This window comes from Clinocottus analis, unplaced genomic scaffold, assembly GCF_023055335.1.
Source record: "Clinocottus analis isolate CAN_PGR_092001 unplaced genomic scaffold, fCliAna1.0.p SCAF_19, whole genome shotgun sequence".
Taxonomy (NCBI): domain Eukaryota; kingdom Metazoa; phylum Chordata; class Actinopteri; order Perciformes; family Cottidae; genus Clinocottus; species Clinocottus analis.
In genome coordinates this window covers 13,977,706-13,999,117 of record NW_027175920.1, presented here as the reverse complement: position 1 = coordinate 13,999,117, position 21,412 = coordinate 13,977,706, and the positions used below count along the sequence as shown (strand labels likewise).

At 43.9% G+C, this 21,412-nt stretch overlaps 1 protein-coding gene across 1 annotated transcript in view; it reads left to right on the top strand.

Moving 5' to 3' along the window:
* The window catches only part of ca10a (carbonic anhydrase Xa), a 175,078-nt gene that overhangs the window by 17,176 nt on the left and 136,490 nt on the right, over window positions 1–21,412 (top strand). The window contains exon 3 of the mRNA XM_068583221.1: window positions 9,065–9,139. Within this exon, the coding sequence (XP_068439322.1) occupies window positions 9,065–9,139 (75 nt within the window). The remainder of the gene's footprint in view (window positions 1–9,064; window positions 9,140–21,412) is intronic.

Genomic DNA, 21,412 nt, shown 5'->3' with positions numbered 1-21,412 from the left:
GTGTCACACCCGACCAGCCGCTTCATCCGCAGTGCTGCGCGCTGCAGTTGAACAATGCACAGAGCCTGACGCACAAAGCCACTTCATCCACAGCGCGCTGCGCGACCCCCCACCTCTCTCCCCCGCTGCCAGTAGCACCAGTGTCTGGACTCCTCGGGGATCTACAGATTGCAGCCTCAGGTCAAACGCAGCACGATCTCACTATTACGGGCATGGAGGAGGTCACACGGGACGTGTGGACCGACCTGCAAAGCTATTCTGGCTACTTTGACAAGAGATAAAGGCGCGGCCACTTCGTGGAGCCATCGTGACTGACTGACTGACTGACCGACTTGACCAGCCTAAACTGGTCAACAATGCATGTTGTCCAAATAACCACCAAACAACCAGTCACATTTAGTAATAACAAAACTATCCAACAACATTAAAGCCTGCACACACATACACACACACACACACACACACACACACACACACACAGAGCTGCTGTGCAGTTCTGACCAGTAGTGGCAGCAACAGCAGCACTGTGTGTGATTAAATACGACTGCACATGTAAAAAATAAGTTACAAAGCCGGCATTTCACTCACCACATTTTCGTAATCCTCTGTGTGAAAGGCGTCGTCAGAACACAAGCAAGTCATAATCCACCAGCAAGCTAGCTTTTGGGCTGATCTGGGCCAGGTGTTTTACCTGGAGCGTCTCTGGTTTTCTGTGAAGAGCAGTGCTGGACTTGTCTCTTCTGTCCTGACGAGAGCGAGAGACCGTGATGCGCTCACAGTCTGGGGCCAACATGGGGCTGGCCCTCCCGGAAGTCTTTTTTAGGGCGCTTTATTATTATTTATTATTATTATTATTATTATTATTATATATTTTTTAACCCACGTTAGCACCGGGTTAAGTCATGCCAGCATTTTTAGATAGGAACCCAATTGGTTTGATTCAGTCTTCAGGGCCCGGATCTCTCACTTTGTGACACAGAGGCAAATATGACACACACACACACACACACACACACACACACACACACACACACACACACACACACACACACACACAGCTGGGGCTATTAAAGAGCACCAATAGGAGCTCGGTGGGAGATAATTGTCTCATAAGTCAGTAAGCACAGCTGTTGGCAAGGTCAAGTTTCATTTAGAGACGCATGTCGCCGCTTTCAAATTTGTCTCTTGTCTTTTCCAATCCATCGTTCCTTTACCCCCTCTTCCCTCTTTTTCTCTCCATCTGAGCCCGTACCTGTCCCTGTCCCACTCCCTGTCACAACCCCTCACTCTCTTTCTGCATGGTCAGGCTTCAGGATTGCTTGTTCCCTCCAATGAATATTAATGTCGGGGTTTGAATATTATGTGAAAATGAACTGTTTATTTAGAGTCTCTCTCTCTCTCTGCCTCTCTCTCTCTCGGCTTTATGCAGCCGACCCAGCTGCCAGACTCCCGAGTATGAGTGTGAAATAGGCCGGCGCTGTGCTAAATAGGATTCGGGTCAGTAAGAGGCTTCAGCCAACCAGATCCGTCATACGGCTCAAGAGGAGCCTTCTCATTTTTTCAAACAGCTCCACAGCAAGGCTCCGTGTTGTTGGGAAAGAGGAGATGAACGTTGGGTGTCTCTGGTGGTTCCGGGTTTCGGGCAGTTGTTCATGTACTTGAAACTAGGTTTTGCTGGTCCTTTAAAAAAAGGAAAGAAATGGAAACGCCCACTCCTCCAAGAGCAAAAAGCAGCGACATCGGTAGACACCTGTCAATCACCTTGTGGCCCCGCCCTAAAGCATACTCTGCTTTACGGTCTAAATGGAGCATAAATTACTGAATAAACCTCACGCTGTATTGAAGAAGACTTGAAACTAGAGATTGAGACCCCCTGATGGTCGGTGGAGAGAATGCAAGTTTTAAGACACTTCAGCATCGGCTTCAGCAGAACCGGAGGCTGCCTCCTGCTCTTCACTTGATTAGGTGACTCGCCGCAGAGAAATTGTTACTTTAATGAAGTCAAAGTAGCAATATGGAACATGTTCTGTTACAAAAAGCAATATGTCCTGCCCGATGTTTTTTTATATGAAGTAGTTAGAATAAAGGAAGGGAGGAAAGAAAATAAGATGTAAGCAAGAAAGGACAAATGTAAGAAAGAAGAAAGGATGGAAATAAAACACTAGTAATGATCTGAGGAAGGGAAATGAATAAATATACAAAGGCAATAGGAAACACAGAAGCATGATAATAATAAGGAAGGATAAAAGAAAGAAAGTAGGAGAGAAGGAGGAGGGGGGCGACAAAGAGGAAGAAGAAAGAAATGAAGGGAACAAACATAAAACATGTAATGTAAGGGGGGAAAGTGATATTATTGATGTGTCTGATGCAAGTAAAGAAAGTGATGAGTGACACTGGAATAAAACAATAAGACAGAAGGACATAATAATGAAATATGGGAGGAATAAATGCATAAAGATAAGATGAAATAAGGAAGGAAAAGATAAAAACAATGACTGAGTAGGAGCCGTAACTAAAGCTGTAAGATAGATAGCGTTGGACTCGAATGTGTTTAATGTCTCCTGACTGTGTGGAGAAAAGTCTCTTTTTAAATGTTAATGTTAAACATCAGCACTTCAAACCGTTCTGACGCGTGATACCCGACTAACACCAGAACCTTCCCCTGACTGCACAACTGAAGACGACGCTTAACTCCACGTCCCGTCAACGGAGACATTTTGCTTCCGTTTCCAGTGCAAATGAGCTCCCTTCTTTTCTTTGACTCCAGCGACATTTTCTCCACCCCATTTTAATTAGGTTTAGCTGACAAAAACCACCGACAGTCGAGAAGGCAATAGACGTCTGGGACATTGTGACGGGCGGTCAGAAACACAAAGTACACATTTGCCTCGGGTCCATGTCCTGGTCTTGAAATGTGTGGTTTAAAACTGACGACAGCAGCAGCTTGTCCTGCTGAGCCCGTCTGAGCCGCTTTATGTGGAGTCCAGACGTGAACGGGGCAAACCTTCACCTTCACCTTCACCTTCAGCTGCTGTCGGCCAATGAACATGGGTTTAAACACGGGGGTTTAAGTTTAGAATAGTGATTATTGATTTTTCTCTTTCTTCTGAGTGACTCTCTTACTACATTATTGTTCTGTGGGCCATTCAATAGCCTCACATTTAAGCAATGGATCGGATCCCTTTACACGACCCGCGGGGACGAGTACACACGACAACCTCTTCCTCTCCCAGCTCGCCAACTACCGACGGCCGGCCAGCCTGATAGCGACGCAATGAGGCTTCAGCTAACCCATCTGTCACCATCAGACGCTCAGAGCAACTTCGGTGGAGGTCGTGTCTGACAAACACAGGACCTTCTACCCAGGAGACCGTTAGGGTTAGGGTCCGTAAAAAACGAGTCATCTCATTTAAACCTTCTTTTGTTACGAAACTTACAAACTTGACTGACTGAAGTCACATAGCAACTTTACTTATTGAACAAAACAATCATTTTTCTGCCCCACAGTTTCATGTGTTGTGTTTGAGATGCCAAGTGGTAGAGAATGTAATTGCATCTTCTTTTATCCCTCCTCTCTTACCGTAGTTTGCTCTTTTTCTGAAGACATGCTGCAGCTACTTTTCAGACTTACTGTGTGCTAGCATCTAAAGATCGAAGTCTGTAAATACTTCTGTATGAATCATGTAAATATCTTCTACGATATATTCTCTGTGTGTTTACCGCTTTAATACAACCTTGTGTTTGTATAAATGCTAATTGTCGCGATTAGCATTTCCGCATTGACATCAATGATAAAATTAGCTTAAACGTTACCTGGTCAAGGGAGTCTTATGTCAATGGTTACTTACTTTTTCTGGCATCATGGATGTTGACTCTGAGCTTAATAATCATGTGTATGTATGTGGACTGTTACTAAATCAAGATTAAAAACTAAACACTAAAAACCGTCAACTCTTCTCTGGATTCCTGGCTTTTATTTAATGGATCTTCATAGAAGTTAGCGATCTGCTAAGCTAACTTATAACCAAGAGCAGAATAATCATATTACACAGTTTTCACCCAAACCACGGTGTTTTTCTTCAGCATAAAACTTAAATAAGTCGCAAATGGAAGATTATTAATAAAAATACACGGCACGCAAGTAACAAGCGTAACCGTAGTTTGAAAAAATACACAATGCAGGAAACGGGCAAACAAAGATCTGACACGCTGTCACAGACGCGCTCTAAACTGGCGGCAGAGCTGACCACGCCTCTCTGACCACGCCTCTCTGACCACGCCTCTCTGACCACGCCACTCTGACCACGCCACTCTGACCACGCCTCTGACCACGCCTCTCTGACCACGCCACTCTGACCACGCCTCTCTGACCACGCCTCTCTGACCACACCTCTCTGAACACGCCACTCTGAACACGCCTCTCTGAACACGCCACTCTGAACACGCCTCTCTGACCACGCCTCTCTGACCACGCCTCTCTGACCACGCCACTCTGACCACGCCTCTCTGAACACGCCTCTTTGAGCATGCGTCTCTGACCACGCCTCTCTGAACACGCCTCTCTGAACACGCCTCTCTGACCACGCCTCTCTGACCACGCCTCTCTGACCACGCCTCTCTGAACACGCCTCTCTGACCACGCCTCTCTGACCACGCCTCTCTGAACACGCCTCTCTGACCACGCCTCTCTGAACACGCCTGGTGAGGTGGGCTGGTGATCGTAAGCTGACCTGGTGCCGTTACTCTGTTGACAGCGCGGTCAGAATCCTGCAGGAAACGCCGTGTTTCATGTCTGAAACAATGAAACCCTCTGACTGGAACGGACGTGTTGCGTTCCCGTGCTTTCCCGTTAGCACAGGAAGAGTTCCCGGGCTAAGGATGTCGTAAGTGTTCAGATTGTGAAGCCCTCTCAGGCAAATCTAATTTGTGATTCTGGTCTATTCAAAATACATTTAAATGAATTAAATCAAACGTCCCTCAAACGCCAAATGCGTACAGCCTTTATGTCGTACACCTTGTTTTCATTTATGGATCATAAAGGACACTTTTGTTTCCTGGATTGACACTATTTATCTTATCTTATCTTCATTAACCAGCTTCAATAGCTGTTTCCTATGAATCTATTCTGTGCACCATTTGAAGTATCACACTATGGAAATAAGAGATTAGATAAAAGTTTTTACATTCTTTTGAGGTGTTTTTTTTTGCCTTTTTGTCGAAACACAGCTGAAGGATGCTAAATGGATTATAAATACGTCGATGCCAAATAAGATCCAATGTAGCAAACAACATGACTGATCAGCTGTTTCTGCTGTCGGCTTCTTCCTCAAATATATATTTAAATTGTCTTTCCCTCCAGAACGGATGAAACATAGTAGGCATTGAAATAGAAACATCTACTTGGTTTACTGGTGGATTACTTGGTTTACTGGTGGATTACATCCATGTGCAGCCTTTAGCGTTCCCAACCAGTTGATGGAAACGCAGCTAATTAGCTTTTTCTTTTTGGCGGCAATTCAAAAGTTTGAATTAACCTTCTGAACACCAAAACCTGCCAGCGGGAAACAAGGAGCTTTGAAAGCTGACATAATCCTAATAAAGTCATCTTTCAGATGATCCTTAAACGCATCACGCGTAAGGAACGTTTCCACCAGGAAAAAGCAACTGAAACTAATCTCCTAATTGTGATATTTCCTCGAATACATTTTTGTTTGTTTGTTTATTACTGAGCAACAATGCTTTACTATCAGTCGGGGTCAAGATATTTATTAAACTGTTTGCACTGACGTCTGATCAGGAGTCTTTACTGACTGCGTGCAGCGTGATTCTCCTTGTTAAAAGAAATTCAATTCAATTCCCTGCACAGGGGGACGAGCAGTGACTCTTCATTCTCGCCGTCAGATTGTTGCGCTGCAGAATAATTTGTGCAAATTCAACTTCCATACTCTTGGAAACGTCATATCAACCAAATAAAACGCATTTGAAAGTACTTTGAATCCTTCATCAGCATGCAGCATCTTCACACACACACACACACACACACACACACACACACACACACACACACACACACACACACACACACACACACACACACACACTACTTAATTGATAGTTTAAACGGCATAGCGTTATTGCACTGTGCCTACGCTGACTACCTAAACAGCTCCGGGACTCAATGAAACGTAAAAATGGTGATCCATCAATGCCCCCCCCCTCCCCTCAAACTCCCCCCACAGCGTCTCGTCTGCATTTCCCTTTATAGATTGGAGGCATTTCCTTTTTTGCTGATGTCAGGAAGTGTGTTTGGGGGCCACAGCCAGACATTGTGAGAAATGGGTTGGTGCTTGTCTCTCTCTCTCTCTCTCTCTCTCTCTCTCTCTCTCTCTCTCTCTCTCTCTCTCTCTCTCTCTCTCTGTGTGTGAAGTGATCATGCCTCACCTACTGGCTCCCCGTGATGAATATTCGGAGTCTGGAGAGCGCCACCACAATAACCACAGGCTTCATGTTCATGCTGAATTAAACAGATACTGAAGTGAAAACATGTGGAAACATAGAAGTAGATCCGTATGACCTGAAGGACTCAAATCTCCATTAAAGTAAAGGCTTCATGAACTCATCTCCTGTTGCTCGGGTTGGGCGTCATTGGCTTTGCTGCTGCGATGTACATATTACACAGCAGATGCCTCCCAAAGAGTGAGTACTATTTGAATCATGCATGAGTAATCCCACTACAATAGGGAACGTTCATTCATGAGACGGATTAAGGAAATTAATAAGCAATTTTGAAAAATAACTACTTAGTAAAATACAATATGTTTTTAAACATTTGAAATGACATTGATGAACTAAAATAATGAATACATTCTAAATAGCCTTTAAAATGCATTTTGTGATTTCATTTCATAACGATGTTACTCGTTCAGGATATGAGGACGGAATAAGGAAATTAATAATAGTGTTACAAAATAATGATATAAGTCTTATTTAAATGTATTTGTAAATGTTTGCAATGATCAAGTACAACATAGATAGAATAACATCATTAATACATTCTTAATAGCCTTAAAAATAAGATAATCGAATTATGAACCAAAATCCATTATTAATTACAAGTTAGAAAAGGCTTTTTTTCTTCATGCGGTCACGCTTCAGACGGCGTCCTTTCTCTTTCTCTTACTTTCCGCATCCTCCAGAAAACAGATAATGACATGAATATGTATTCATGCATTCGTCATTGTCGTTTTGCTTGTAATTAGAGCTGCTGTTCGGGCAACAGCTCCGTTCTTTCCGCGGGGATCACGAAAGGTCCAATTTACCTCCAGATCCCTCACTGGAGCAGCTCGGCTGCAATTTGTCTGAAGCTGATGGAGATAAAACTGTTTCACACTCGCTCTAATTAGACTGAAATAAGGGGGAGAGTGGGGCTTATCAATCCAACAAGGCTGTTTTAGTCTTTCTGTTTTTCTTTCTTGTGTGTCTCAGGGACGGCAGCTGTTATTAAGGGCTGCAGCGCCGTGCACATGTGCAGCCGAGAGTAACAGAGATCTGTATATTTGTCAGTAGCTTGTAAGAGGATCATGGCCACAGGCCTGGAATCTCCTTTATATTATTACTTACAGCAGCTCCAATCCCAAGGGCTCTCTCACACACACACAGACACACACACACACACACACACAGTATTCTCCTGTTCTCTCCGACACCTCATTATTCCTCTTACCGCCGAGCTCTTATCTCATAAAACAAGATGAAAACGCCGTGCGGTTTGGACAAAGTGGGCCGGCGGCGTCAGAGTGTCTGCGGTGCGTCAGGAAGGGGAGCCGGGTGTAACCGGGGGTGTGCAGGTATGGTAAAAAAAAAAAAAAAAAGCAGGAACATCTCTGGGGTCTTAGCAGCCACCAGCGGCCTGAAAGGGACAGTTTGGCCATAAAAAAAAAGATAAAATTCCTAGTTGGTGTATGTTATGTTCAGAAGCTTTTTACCAAGACATGAGACTGCTGAAGAGTCCATGTTTCTAAAAAAAAAACCAAGTCTCTTCCTCCACACACGGGCCCCTGACGGCGTCCACATTTCCATTTTTTACAGTGCCGTGGCGTCTTGACGCGCCACTCGTGGTCATTTCAACATGTAATGCGATCACGTTCTTTTCTTTCATCCAAAAGAGGACAATCTCTATCGCATTTGAAGTGGAAGTAGGTTTCAGGGCCGGGCAGCGGGCCAGCCTCGCTTTAGTGGTTCCAGAAAGACCCAGTCGCTGCTGCTCGGTCGGCCGGTGCGCTCTGCGTTCACAAGGTGGCGTTTACTTCCGGTTCATTCACCGTCAAACCAGTCAGAAAAAACGGGTACAATCTTTAATTTTCTCGGGAGGCCGACTGCAAACTGCCTTTTTCTGGACCATGTCCGGGCCACCCCTCCTGAAATGGAACCCCGGCGCCGTTTGGTGCGGATAGGAGAAGAGAGGAGGCGCTTTTGTTTCAGGGCCTCGACTTCCATTAAAGACGAGCGAGCAAAGGGGCCGACCCCCTTCGACCCCCGTCGATTACGCCTCGCTCGGCGCGTTTGGCGAAATATAAACAAGGGCAGAGGAAAAAGTTGAGGCGTAAAAAAGAAAGCAATATCCCAAAGGCTCGGCGGGTAATTCTGGATCACAAGTCGTTCCCTGAACCGAGACCTTTTACTTCGTCACCTCAATTATACTGAACCACCTTTGCTTCGATCTGGGGCTTCCTCCCTCCTTCCTCACACAACGTGACGGCACGCGCTTATACAAATACGCAGAGGGAGTCGCCGCGTCACGGTGTGCGGTGTGTGTGTGTGTGTGTGTGTGGTGAGAGGTTGAGGCCTTGTGTGCTACGGGGCCCGTCTCCAGAGAACCCTATTTGCAGAGGCCTCTTGCAGAGAAGGTTAGCGAGGACGGTAAAAAAAGAAAAGAAAAAGAAACAACCCCAGCCTCAGCAGCGCCCGTGGTCCATTTTTTCTTTTTCAGCTTTTCTCGACTGAATTGTCTAATGGAAGTGATTGATGTCCCTGTTCCTGTGTTTCTTCTCCCCCGACCTCACAGCACAGCCGAATCCGCCGAAAATTCACGAAGGATGGTGGGCGTACAAGGAGGTGGTGCAGGGGAGCTTCGTTCCAGGTAAGCCTCGCAGCGGCATCAGCACACACCCACCATCACGCCGCTTGATCCCGAAAGTGCGAGCACATTACATATTTAACATATCACCTTGCCGTTGGCATCATTTCCCCGATGATTGATTGACGGCGGCTCGCCCGTTCCTTTGGCGCCTTTTTCCTCCATCTTGTCGTGCATCTGTGCGTCAGGCCAATTATTTTCCCCGAGATGTGTTTTTTTTTTCCTTTCTTCTTTCTGCTGATCGAAGGCGCTTTTGATAAAGCCCCGCATGCAGGAGTGTGTCCACGTGAGGCGGCGCCCATGAGGACCCAAAGTGTGTGTGCGCACACGGGTCGAACAGTGAGGGGAAACAAGAGCAGAGGACTCTGAAGAACTCAAGGTTACTCTGAGGGTGACGGAGTTTTGTAGATGCCAACTTATGTTCTGCAACGTGTCTTTAACGGCATTCAATAGAAACTCTGCTATTACCCATAAATACAATATATATATATATATATATATATATATATATATATATATATATATATATATATATATATATATATATATATAAAAGTGGACATCATGACGTCGCTTTAAAACCTCAAGTTCAGCGTTTTTTCTGTTGCCATCTTTACTTTTTTTCAACCAAGGAATGAAAGTTACCATATTTACCGTTTACAGCTCTCGTAGCAGCAGTGGCCTGTCAATCACAGTAGCCCCGCCCTAAATGATCACATTTTACTCAATGATCATCATGCTGTATTAAAGAAGACCTGAAAGTAGAGATTGAGACATAAACTCATGTTTACAATGTTTACTGAGGGAATAAATCAAGAGAGAAGCAGAGTCATTTCTCATAGACTTCTATACAACCAGACTTCTATACAACCGTAGTTTCCGCTGGGTTCCGCCGCCTGAGTTATGTCTGTTTCACAAAGCACAGCAGGCTTTCTCAGCCTTGGCCAGGCATTCATAAACAAGCAGCTGTTTGTTTTGTCCTCTTCCCTTTGGCACAAAAACCTCTCGGCGGGTTTGTCCCGCCCCCTTTTCCCCCCTCGCACTCGCTCTTACTCAGCCACCGTGCAACAACTGGAGCCGTCACAACACCCGTCCTCCCACCGCGGAGCATCCCCCTCTTCACACGGCAGGCTTTCAATCGCTGGGACGTAAATTAAATAAAGAGGAAAGAAAGGTTGTTGAAGCGCCAGCCTCACCGCAGGACTTGGACGCTTCAGTCGTACGCACGTGAGCGACGGTCATTTCAGACTCACAATGTACTCTTGGAGCCGCGACAAGTACAATCTCACCCTTGCTCATCTAAACTTAAGCTGTTTCACGTTTAGAAGTCCATCGGTGTTGGTTTTTTCTCTCAATATTCCATCATCTGACAGTTATGGTGGGGTTCTTAACGAAAGTTGTACGCATTAGATCGGCGGCTGAGGTGATAAAATTGAAAAGGTAATAATGCTCGTGCCTCGCTGGGAAAAGGCACTAATATGACTGCACTCAGCTCCGGTACCAGAGAGCCCTCTCCACTTGTCCCCGTCTGCTAATGGCCCGTTCCTCTTCCCCAGCAAAGGGCCAAACTGCATTTTAAGACGATCACACTCCCGAGCTTGGCAAATGCAATCGCGTTGTCGGGTCCGTGTCAGAATGCTGCTTATTCCTGAGCTCTCTCTCAATATGCGTTAAATCCGGATGAAGGTCAGATATGACTGTTTAAGTGCCAGAGTTTCACTTTCTCTCCCCCCACATGTCGGGTTGAGCCGTTTGATTCCAGTTCTGGCTCCTTCGGGTTCCTTCCAGTCCCCGTCTCGCCGCTAATTAATGGAGGCGCACGGGATATGTGTGATTGACTTCACTTGCGTGCTCGTTAGTTTGTGTCTGCCGTGCGCTTTTATGATTCAGCCGAGCTTTAATTAACACAGGCGCAGTGCAACTTGCCACTTGAGCGCCTGCTGCGTCGCCAAAGTCCGTGCGAGCATATCAGGATGTCACAGGAGTCGAAAATAGAAAAGGGGCAGGCGGAACCTCCAATTAAACCGGATAATCAGCTGTCATTACAGCGCTACGAGATATTCAAGGGAGTGTGTGGGTATGGTTTCTGAATCCTCTCAAAATCATGGATTTGATGGCAGATTGTCAGTCATTCATGCGGGCCAGGCCGTATGACACCAGGGCAGTGAGGACTTATTTGCATTATACATATAATACGACAATTGATATTAAACATAAATTTAGGACTCCTGAATTTCTGGAGTGCCGCCGTTTCGCGTCGACACGTTTTAAATTAAGTTTGAAATTTTTTTTTTTTTTTTGTGACGTCGGTCTTTGTGGCATTTCTCCCGCCCCTCCACTGTGGTGTTAAAGCGCTTTGAGTGGTCGGAAGACTAGAAAACACGACACAAGTACAGGACCATTTACCATTTCCTGTGATTGGACCATCTAACAAACTTTTAGTTTAACCAGATAAAAAATCAACAATAGACGTTAAGCGCCATCCCAAAGATTCTAGAAGACGAGGGAGCGACTTTGTTCCCGCTCAGGTCGACCTCGCCCCACGACATCTTTTTCATACAGAATATTGCTGTGTGCATCTTTAAGTTCTCGTGTTCAGGCTGTCGAGAGGAGCCGCGGAAATCCTGTCAAAATGTTCCTGCTGCTTGTCGATGGGTACGAGCGCTGCTTCACTCGCAGGTAAAAGTCTTTTCTAAACCAAGCGGGACACTTGCAAATTACAAACAAATGTTGGATGGAAGGAGATCATCAAAGGAAACCTTTTGATGCAGGCTGAATTTTTCTTTTTTCCCTTCTTCAATACTGGGCAGGGAATTGAAGCCTTTCATCTCTGATTTGTATTACTAAATATGTGTTATAATGCCAGCTTTTGGAGTCTGTACGGAAACAAACATACTTAATTCGCCCTCTGGGATTTGTTAGCAACCTCTCAGCAACCTCTTCGGCAATGAAATCAGTGGAATTGATACTTCTTTTTTCTTCATCGCCTCAATGAGATTGCCTCTCGACAGCGGCGGGTTGTGTTAGAAGGAGCGCCTCAGGCGGTGCAGCGTGGAGGGGAAGTGGGTCTGACTGGATCGAGATGGAGGATACCGGGGCGCACTGTTGATTCTGGAGATCTTCAATACTCGTGTCCTTTTTATGCTGCAGTCTTGTACGGTCTTTCTCTGTCACACTAGAACCTCATGGCGTTACTCGACATGCGTGTTGCCTCTTTTCGTACCTCTATCTTTCTTTTTGGTGATTTTGGACCAAGACAAACCGATTCCACTCCATCTGCGCGGCCGACACTGCTGATCTTTTCGGCCCATCTCGTCTCTTATACCCTGATGTTATACTCTGATGTTATACCCTGATGTTATACTCTGATGTTATACTCTGATGTTATACCCTGATGTTATACTCTGGTGTTATACTCTGGTGTTATACTCTGGTGTTATACTCTGGTGTTATACCCTGATGTTATACTCTGATGTTATACTCTGGTGTTATACCCTGATGTTATACCCTGATGTTATACTCTGGTGTTATACCCTGATGTTATACCCTGGTGTTATACTCTGATGTTATACCCTGATGTTATACTCTGGTGTTATACCCTGATGTTATACCCTGATGTTATACTCTGGTGTTATACCCTGATGTTATACCCTGATGTTATACCCTGATGTTATACCCTGATGTTATACCCTGATGTTATACCCTGATGTTATACTCTGATGTTATACCCTGATGTTATACTCTGATGTTATACTCTGATGTTATACCCTGATGTTATACCCTGATGTTATACCCTGATGTTATACTCTGGTGTTATACCCTGATGTTATACCCTGATGTTATACCCTGATGTTATACTCTGATGTTATACTCTGATGTTATACCCTGATGTTATACCCTGATGTTATACTCTGATGTTATACTCTATGCTGCAACAGCTAGGACCTTTTGAAATACTCACGCTTCGAGTTCAAAGTCCCACCAAAACTTCACAAAAAACATGTTTGTGAGCATTTTGTTGTGGTCGACAATACCCTTGGAAACAAATACTATGTGTCTTCTACACAACGTCTCACAATAAACTAAAGTGTGTCCGTCTCTGATTTAATGCTTTTCTTTTATAGTTTGCATTGGCAGTAACTTAATGCAGCTCTGATGCGACTGCAGGACAGTGAACAGACCGTAATGTCGGATCTCTGAAAAACAATTTTATAAAGAGGTATTCACAGAATGAAAATACATGGGATGGCGATTTATTATAATTTTTTTTTTTTTTATCAAAATAACTGTAATTTCTCTTGACATCTGAATGCTGTTTCAAACTGCCAGGAATAAAATTCTGGCGAGGAAACACTGAATCCTGTTTTTCTCCATCGTTTATATTGTTGGCATGGCCACATTTAGAGATAATGAGTCCAAAGAATTCTGGCTTTAGTCCATTATATTTGTTCATTTTCTGATATCAGACATGGCAGATGACGAAACACTTTTAACTCCAGGCCCACTCACTTGCTCGTTCCAAAGCTTTTGACCCCGACCACCATTTCTTTATTAGTTCTCTCGGGAACTGTCAAACTTTTCATTATTATTTGCACTTTTCGGACCTTTTGTCCCCGTTTTACACTCGAGTGAAGGCCTTCTGCTAATGAGACTGTGTGGTACGGTCAAAGCGCTCCGGAACAAATGAGTCAGTAGTCCTCGTGTTCAGATTGTTCCCGGCCAAGTCGTTGAACTCTTGACATGCTGTGTTATCGGTGCTTTGTTACAGCCCTGCTATGTCGCACTCCCAACTCTTTAAATACCGGCGCCCAATCAGTGGCCCTCGCTTTTAGTTTTCGGGAAAAACATTATAGTTCTGGTCAAAAATAGTAAGTTTGTTCTGTGAAATGAGTACGCTTGTTCCTTAGTTAAGTGCATGATTTCTGCTTTAAAGCAAGCAAGGTAAAACAAGTTGTTGTTTCGTTTTCACACATGAGGTAGACAGCGGTCTCCTGGGTGAAAGTCTACTTAAGACTTGGATGAATTCACATTGGACTTGGTTAAAAGCCCAAAGTGCCTCATACAGACGATAAAGGTTGCCCCTGGGCATCAGTATCATACGACACTGACCAACCGGAAGTTTAAACCAGTTGTTCTCCCCGTGTGCCAACAGAATTTAGGGTTTCGGGTACATTTGTCCCTCTTGTGTGGTCGTAATCCGGCAGCCGGCCTCTCAGGGGGGTAGATGTGATGGGGCATCGCTGCAGTTGGACAGAGCTGTGGGGGAGGATGAGGGGGAGGATGCAGAGAGGAAGAGCCGGACGGCAGGAGAGTGGTGTAAGCTTACAGACTTACACGTGGTGAGAGTGAGAGTGCTCGGAGAGACGGACACAAGGATGCTTTTATGGAGCTAATGGTGTTAACAGTGGAATTGCTCGGTCTTTTTCAAACACACACAGCCATTACAGCCACAGCCCTCCATTTGATAGGATTTGTTTGAGTGGTCCATATTATCCGACGTGACTTTGTTGTTGTTGTTGATTCAGGACTGAAATGCTTAACTGCCAACTCATACTGTACGTGCGGAAATGTTCGCGATGAGTGACGCTTGTAATTCTGTTAGTCACTGTTACACATCCAATAGCTCGGCTCATTTCAAGCACATTATGATTCAAAGTGATTTGGAAGTGGGAACCGTTTCCATGATGCTTTGCTAATACAGGCTGTGTTTCTCATTTACAATGAGTTGTATCTCGGCATGCATATTGTGGATTTGGTTTATTGCTCCTCACAGGATCCTGTGTCTGCCTCCACCCCAACACAACGTTAGTACTGTAATTGGATTAAAATAGAATAAGAAAATGTACATTCTCTTCATATTGTGTTAAATTTACAACATCAAAACATATATATATATATATATATATATATATATATATATATATATATATATATATATATATATATATATATATATATATATACACAATCTGGTTGCTTGGCTGTAGGGAGGAGAACAGCAGACTTTCACACAAGTTCATGTCCCGTGTGAAATCAGGTTAGAAATGACTTATTTGTCACTTAAATTGCATACTTTAATTAACACCACTTTGGCAGTGATTTTAGGCAAAACTAAGATCATCTTGAAAACGCACGAATAATGCTAAAATAACTTGTCATAAGCTATCGTACGAACCGTTGGATGAGGATACGTCAGTATACTCTATCCATCTTAGTGACGGGCACGTCACATCAACCCATCCCAGCTTTCTTTCTGCCACAGCTCCATATGGCGCAGTGTTGCAGTTCATTCGTATTTCCTTTTCTTTTTTTTCAAAGATAATTTTTGTTGCACCATTTTGCAAACTTCCACCCTTAACAATGCAGATCGGTTTAGGCACCAAGACTACTGAGTTAGGTTCAGGATAAGTTTGAGAAAGTACAGAAGTTACGTGATAAATGAATCAATCCTGACTTCTCGTTCCACAAAACAGACTCTTGTGTAAAAGACCAGTTATTCTTCCTTTTTTTCCCCGCTGGATTCCTGACACCACGATGTAAAAGCCCTGTAAATAGGAGTGCTTCTTTTTTTACTTTAGTCCTCATGCACTCACGAGTAATTCCCTCCGATACGTCCTAACGTGCTCGAATGGACTTCGGGGGAGTGAGCGAGTCCGATATCACGTTATCATATTATTCATCAGCTCATTCCTGTACAGGAACATGAGTGCGACCATTAATCCCGTCTCGGATCGGCACTGCGCATGTGCCGCTCTGCACAGTTGACACAGAAGCGAGGTGAACCACTCGTTAGCTACTTTGGGGATTGATCTGCGAGGGATAAAAGCTCACAAACCGGCGCCACGCTCACAAATGGATGTAACGAGCAATTCTCGACAGGTTTCCCCAATTAAGAGAGTTTTGGCGATTCCTACTTGGAACGGTGCGTTTAATGAAAGAAGATTTCACGTCAGCCGTTCCTCTCATTTTAAATAGGATAGAAACCCTGCTTGCACAAGCGTAGAACATTGTGTGCAGCGCTCCCGTCAGGGTTACGCTTGTGCCCTTCGCCTTCGACAAAGCGCGGGGGACGTCCCCTCCATCCCGAACACGAGTGCATCCGATCTAATCAGACCTTATCGCACATCTCCACATCCGACGCTTCTCTTTCTCAAACGGCCCCCTCCCCCCAGTCAGAGCATTTTAGTCACAGCTTCTCATCTTCAGAATCGAGTTTAATCCGGTGTTTTACCCTCCTCGCTCTCTTGTTTGATCGGCACTTTCGCTTGCAGCAACCAAACAGGCGGCTTTTATGAGCTGATGAAACGTTTTTGATGAAACGTGTCCCACTAAGACAAGGACCACGAACCAATTATACAACTTTAGCCACTAGTTTTAAAGTCCAAAAAGCTGTGTAGCGAAAAATCCCCTTACATTATTATTTTTTACTTCATTTTTGTATTTTTTATTGAATACTCCAGCTAAGCCCGTCCCTGAATCAATGGTGGAGGCTAATTGGCAGGTACTTTGTATCCGTCTGGCGGGTTAGCTAGCTCTTCTTCAAGTGACAATCACTGATCGAAAACCAATTAAAGGGACAGACACCACCGGTCGAGGGAGGGGAGGGTGCTACGCACCATTTGCCCGCCAGCAGGTTTATGGGAATTAAATGGATATCCAATATTACACATGGCCAGCTTGAGTGCACCCGAGCCAGCCCCCTGCACTGGAGGTGAAAATGAGACAGTGTGGCACAGGTCTGACTTTTTATCACTCCTTTCTCCTTCTTTGTAGTTCAGTGTTGAGGTGTTCACAAAAAGAACGGATGACATTATTAAATGTGAAAAGGAAGAAAAATAAAAAGTTTCCTTTTTTTCCTCTGAGACCACATGTTAACTGTGTGTAGTAGTAGTAATAATAATAATAATAACTAGGGCTGGGCAAAGTTGAAAACATTTAGCTGCTTAATCACGATTAATCGCATTATGCCCCAAATTCAATAATGAAGTAAAAACTAGTGTATTGCATGCTTTAATTTTAATGTAACGTCATCAGAACAATATAACAGCACTCTGGAGCAACAGCACGTTTACAGATATAGTATATGAATCTGTTTTCTTTCTTTTCTGAGCAGGTACCAGAAAAAACATTTGTATTTTATCAGAGAAAAACATAAACAGTGTGTTCAGTAGTAAGGGTCCCTGTGAGGGACAAACCACTCCTTCTTTGGTCCATGTTCAGTCTGCTGCTTACCTTAAAGACTTCTGTTAAATACTAGTCATTGATTCACTTTATACAAAAGTAATAAGTTATTTTCATGTTTTTCAAGTTCAGTTTAGTTTTTCTTTAGGCAGGTCAGGAGCTTTATGTGATTAATGTTCAATTTGGATGCGGAGCCTGCAGCTGGGAGTGAATCGCCTGCGAGCGCTTTGTGAGGCGGAGCGGCTCGCAGCAGCACAGGCTGCTCACTGTGAACAGAAACTACATGACAATACGTGCTTTCACTTCAGGCTCAAGTCTTCAAGTCGCCAACACTGCCTGCCGGTGAGGCTACGGAAGCGCACACACACATCGCCTTCAAAGTAAAGCAGTGTCGTTGTATTGCATTTATGGCGTGCATCTTATTTATTTATTTTTCATTTTTGAATGACCTCACGCGGGCCAGACTGGGAGAGCCGTAAGAACTAGATTTAAAGTGCAGCACGTGTGCGGCAGTGATGAGCCCCTCCCAATGCAAAAAGAAAAAAATGCAGTGAACGCATCATCAAATAATAACACCGTTAAAGGATTGTCCTGTAACTTGCCCGGCCCTAATAATAATATATGTTTTTAGGGTGAAGCCTGATTTTTTTAAATATATATCTATATGTACACAAGCATAATGTCAACAGACAAGAACACCTCTTAAAAAAATAGTAAAATAAATGAGTAAACTTACATTTAAATTACATAAACAATTTTAAAAAAGCATGATAATATTATTATTCTAATACATACAATAATGCTGACATGATGATAACAATAACAATTCTCGCCTCAGAGAGGTTAAAGGAAAGCAGGCAGACAAAAACAAGACACGACTGATCAGAGGACACGAGGAAAGGAAAGCAGGAGAGAAGGAAAAGGAGTCTGAATGCAGGAAAGCAGAATACGCATTTATTTTAAGCTTTCGAAAACCCAGTCTCTGGATTTGTTGTCCCCGGCCACCTCCTGCATGTTCGGGGCCTCCGGTGCACGACAGCCATGTCTCCCGTCTCAGAACAGACGCTCCTCTCTTGAACCCGTGTCCCGACGTCTCCTTCTGTTGTTGCTTTTCTGTCAGCCCGAGTGCGCGTATGACGGAGCTCACATTCGTCATGTTCACACTCAAAGGGAGTCTGTGGCACAGAAAACCTGCTCACTGTCACAGAGGCCTGGGAGAGACGCACACCCAGCATGCACGTTGTTTTGGTATCAAATAGCATTGTGTAGACAGTACACACTCGTACAGAATCCATACTGTATAATGTAATATAATATAAACATCATCAATTGACGGGAGGTAAAGACAAGAAAAGACAGGAGATGGAGGTTTGATTTGTTGATAAGTGTGTATATATATATATATATATATATATATATATATATATATATATATATATATATATATATATATATATATTAACGATGAATCACATTATGCCCCAAATTTAATAATGAAGCAACAACCACTGCTTGTATTGTCTCCTTCAGTTAAATCAACCCGCAGTTGGTTAATATCTCGGACGAGCTATAAGCACATTTGTCACAGCCAAATTCTACCCATCGATTCATCGATTTCATATTCTTTTATCCAGCTGTGATCTTCACACATACAGTGGAACAATAATTCAAACAATTTGAGCAGAGAGGAGAACATGTGGGGATACTGTTACGGCAGTATTTACATCTTTGGTAAGCCCCTGTCAATTTAGAATGGGAATTTTGGAAAGTCCTACATACACACACACACACACACACACACACACACACACCGACTCCATCTGGCTGAAAAAGAGCAACTCATACACACTTGCACAAAGATACGCACTTGTGTACACACACAGTGACAGCTGTGGGTATTAAGTGGCAGTGTGATGGATGAGGTTCAGTCAGGATAGACCTGAATTTACCCTCCACTGACTGACAGCAGGAGAGGAGAGAAGGAAAGGAAACGGGCAAAAACAGGAGGAAGAGGACACGGGACAAACGGACAGGATGAAGTAGGAGAAGATGAAGGAGAAGACAATGAGTGGAGGGGGAGAAAAGATGAGAGCGAAATAAGGGAGATGTGAGTTACACAATAGAAAACAGGAGTTCCAAGCCAAGCGAATGAGAGCAAGGAGGAAAGGGAGACAGTTTTAGAGGAACAAGAGAGAAGAAGAAATGACTGCGGAGAGGAAAGATGAAAGAAAGGAGATGAGTGGACGGGGGAGATGTCAAGACGGGCAGGCGAGGGTATATGAGGAGAGAAGTCAGGTCCCGGTTAGACCAAGCGAGGAGATGAAAGCCGAGGCAGCCGAGTGGAGGGTTAAGGAAAGAGAGTGGGGGCATAAATAGAGTTTGAAGGTTGGAAGTAGGGGTGGAGGATGTTCTTAAAGGGCCACGCAAAGAGAGAAATTGAAAAAAAAAGTAATATTCCCCCTGGTTGACAGTAGCCCTGCGCTGATTAGTGCACACCCCTTTCATCAAGTCCTTTAAATCCTCTAACTCCACAGGTCGGCGTCAGTCTGTCAATCACCCGGCCACCGCGAGCACCGCCGGCCTCCAGCACACACGCACACGGGGAGAACTTTCTTTTCTCACTCTCCTTTTGATCTGCGTTGATAACTTGAGATGTGGCCGGTCGAAAGAGGCTGTATGGGTTACTCTGTCCATTTCACTCCATTTGGAATTCAATCTGCCCTTTTCACAGATTCCTTTTGCTCTCTTTTTTCCGCCTCTCTTTCTCATCAATCCCTCGATGTTCTATTTTCCCTTTCCCCTCTTGGCTTCCAAATATCGGCACAAATATTAGCTCTCTTTGGTTTAGCTTATTAAGAGTTAGCAGCCATTTTTGTAGTTCAACCTTTCTTTTCAGGTACACCTATGTATTTGTCAAAGAGTGAGCCTAGAAGGTTTCTTCAATTTCTTGTACAAATACATTCAACCACAGACCACAATTCTACGCCAAAAAGTCCTGTGTTCATAGCTGTCTGCATTCCGTCAGTGGTAACGCTACAATACGGTCGCTAAATCTTTTAATTTCAAGCTAACCTAGCTAGCTAGCCATGTTTGTCTACAGTAAGCGCTTTGATAACAAACTCTGTCCGAAGCTGGCGGTTCACAGGAGCGTTAACTTAACTTAATAAACGTAATATAACGTTATACCTTCACAGAAATGTAGAGCTACTTTAGTTGCATTGTTTTGTTACAAACCGGCTAGCAGGTCGGCTGTTTAGGGAACAAGGTAGGAGAGTTAGTTGAGTTAGTTTATAGTTTTTGCTAATTCCATTCCGTTTTTTCTCTTTCTTCATCACTTTCGTAATGTTCTACTTTGTCTTTTCCCTCTTTGCTTTCAAATATTAGCAAAATAATAGCTTTCTTTTATTCAGCTAATTAAGAGCTAGCAGACATTTTGCTGTTCTGATTTTTTGTCGCAAATAATGTGAATTTCCGCCTTTCCATCAAAAAGTTTGGTTATGGCTTAATTTGGCCAGAAGTTGGCGCTATGCGTGGCTCTAAAACGCCCGTCAGTAGAAGAAGAGCTTGCAAACAGCAAACAAAAGTTCTAATTCTTCTTCAATGCTCAGCTAGAGTTGGCCCAGACAGCCTTTTATAATGTATTTAAATGTGCATTTAAATACATGAATGGAAACACGACTACAGGTGTCTGGTTGCAAAAATAAGTCTGATTGTCTCAAAGTCGATGAGAGAAATATGGTCACTTCCGTTCACTGGTTGCAAAAAGCCAAGGTGGCGACGGTTGAAACGCTGAATTCTCGGCTTCAAAAACAGCCCACAAACCAATGGCCAACGTCATGACGACGTCTAACAATTAAGTAGGCAATGAAGTACGTGGCATAAACACACTCGACCTTTGGAACCCTGGAAGCTCACTGAGACACGCTGGACATGTGGAGCAGATTGTGTAATCAGACGGCTGTAATGCAGAAGGTGCGTATGAAATATTCTCTTCCAAACATTCATACCTTTTCCTATAATCTGTGAGCTGTACCCGTGAGCATTGGTCAGTCCGACTGCGATGCAGCATCCAGTTCAGGTCTTAAGCAGCCGTGT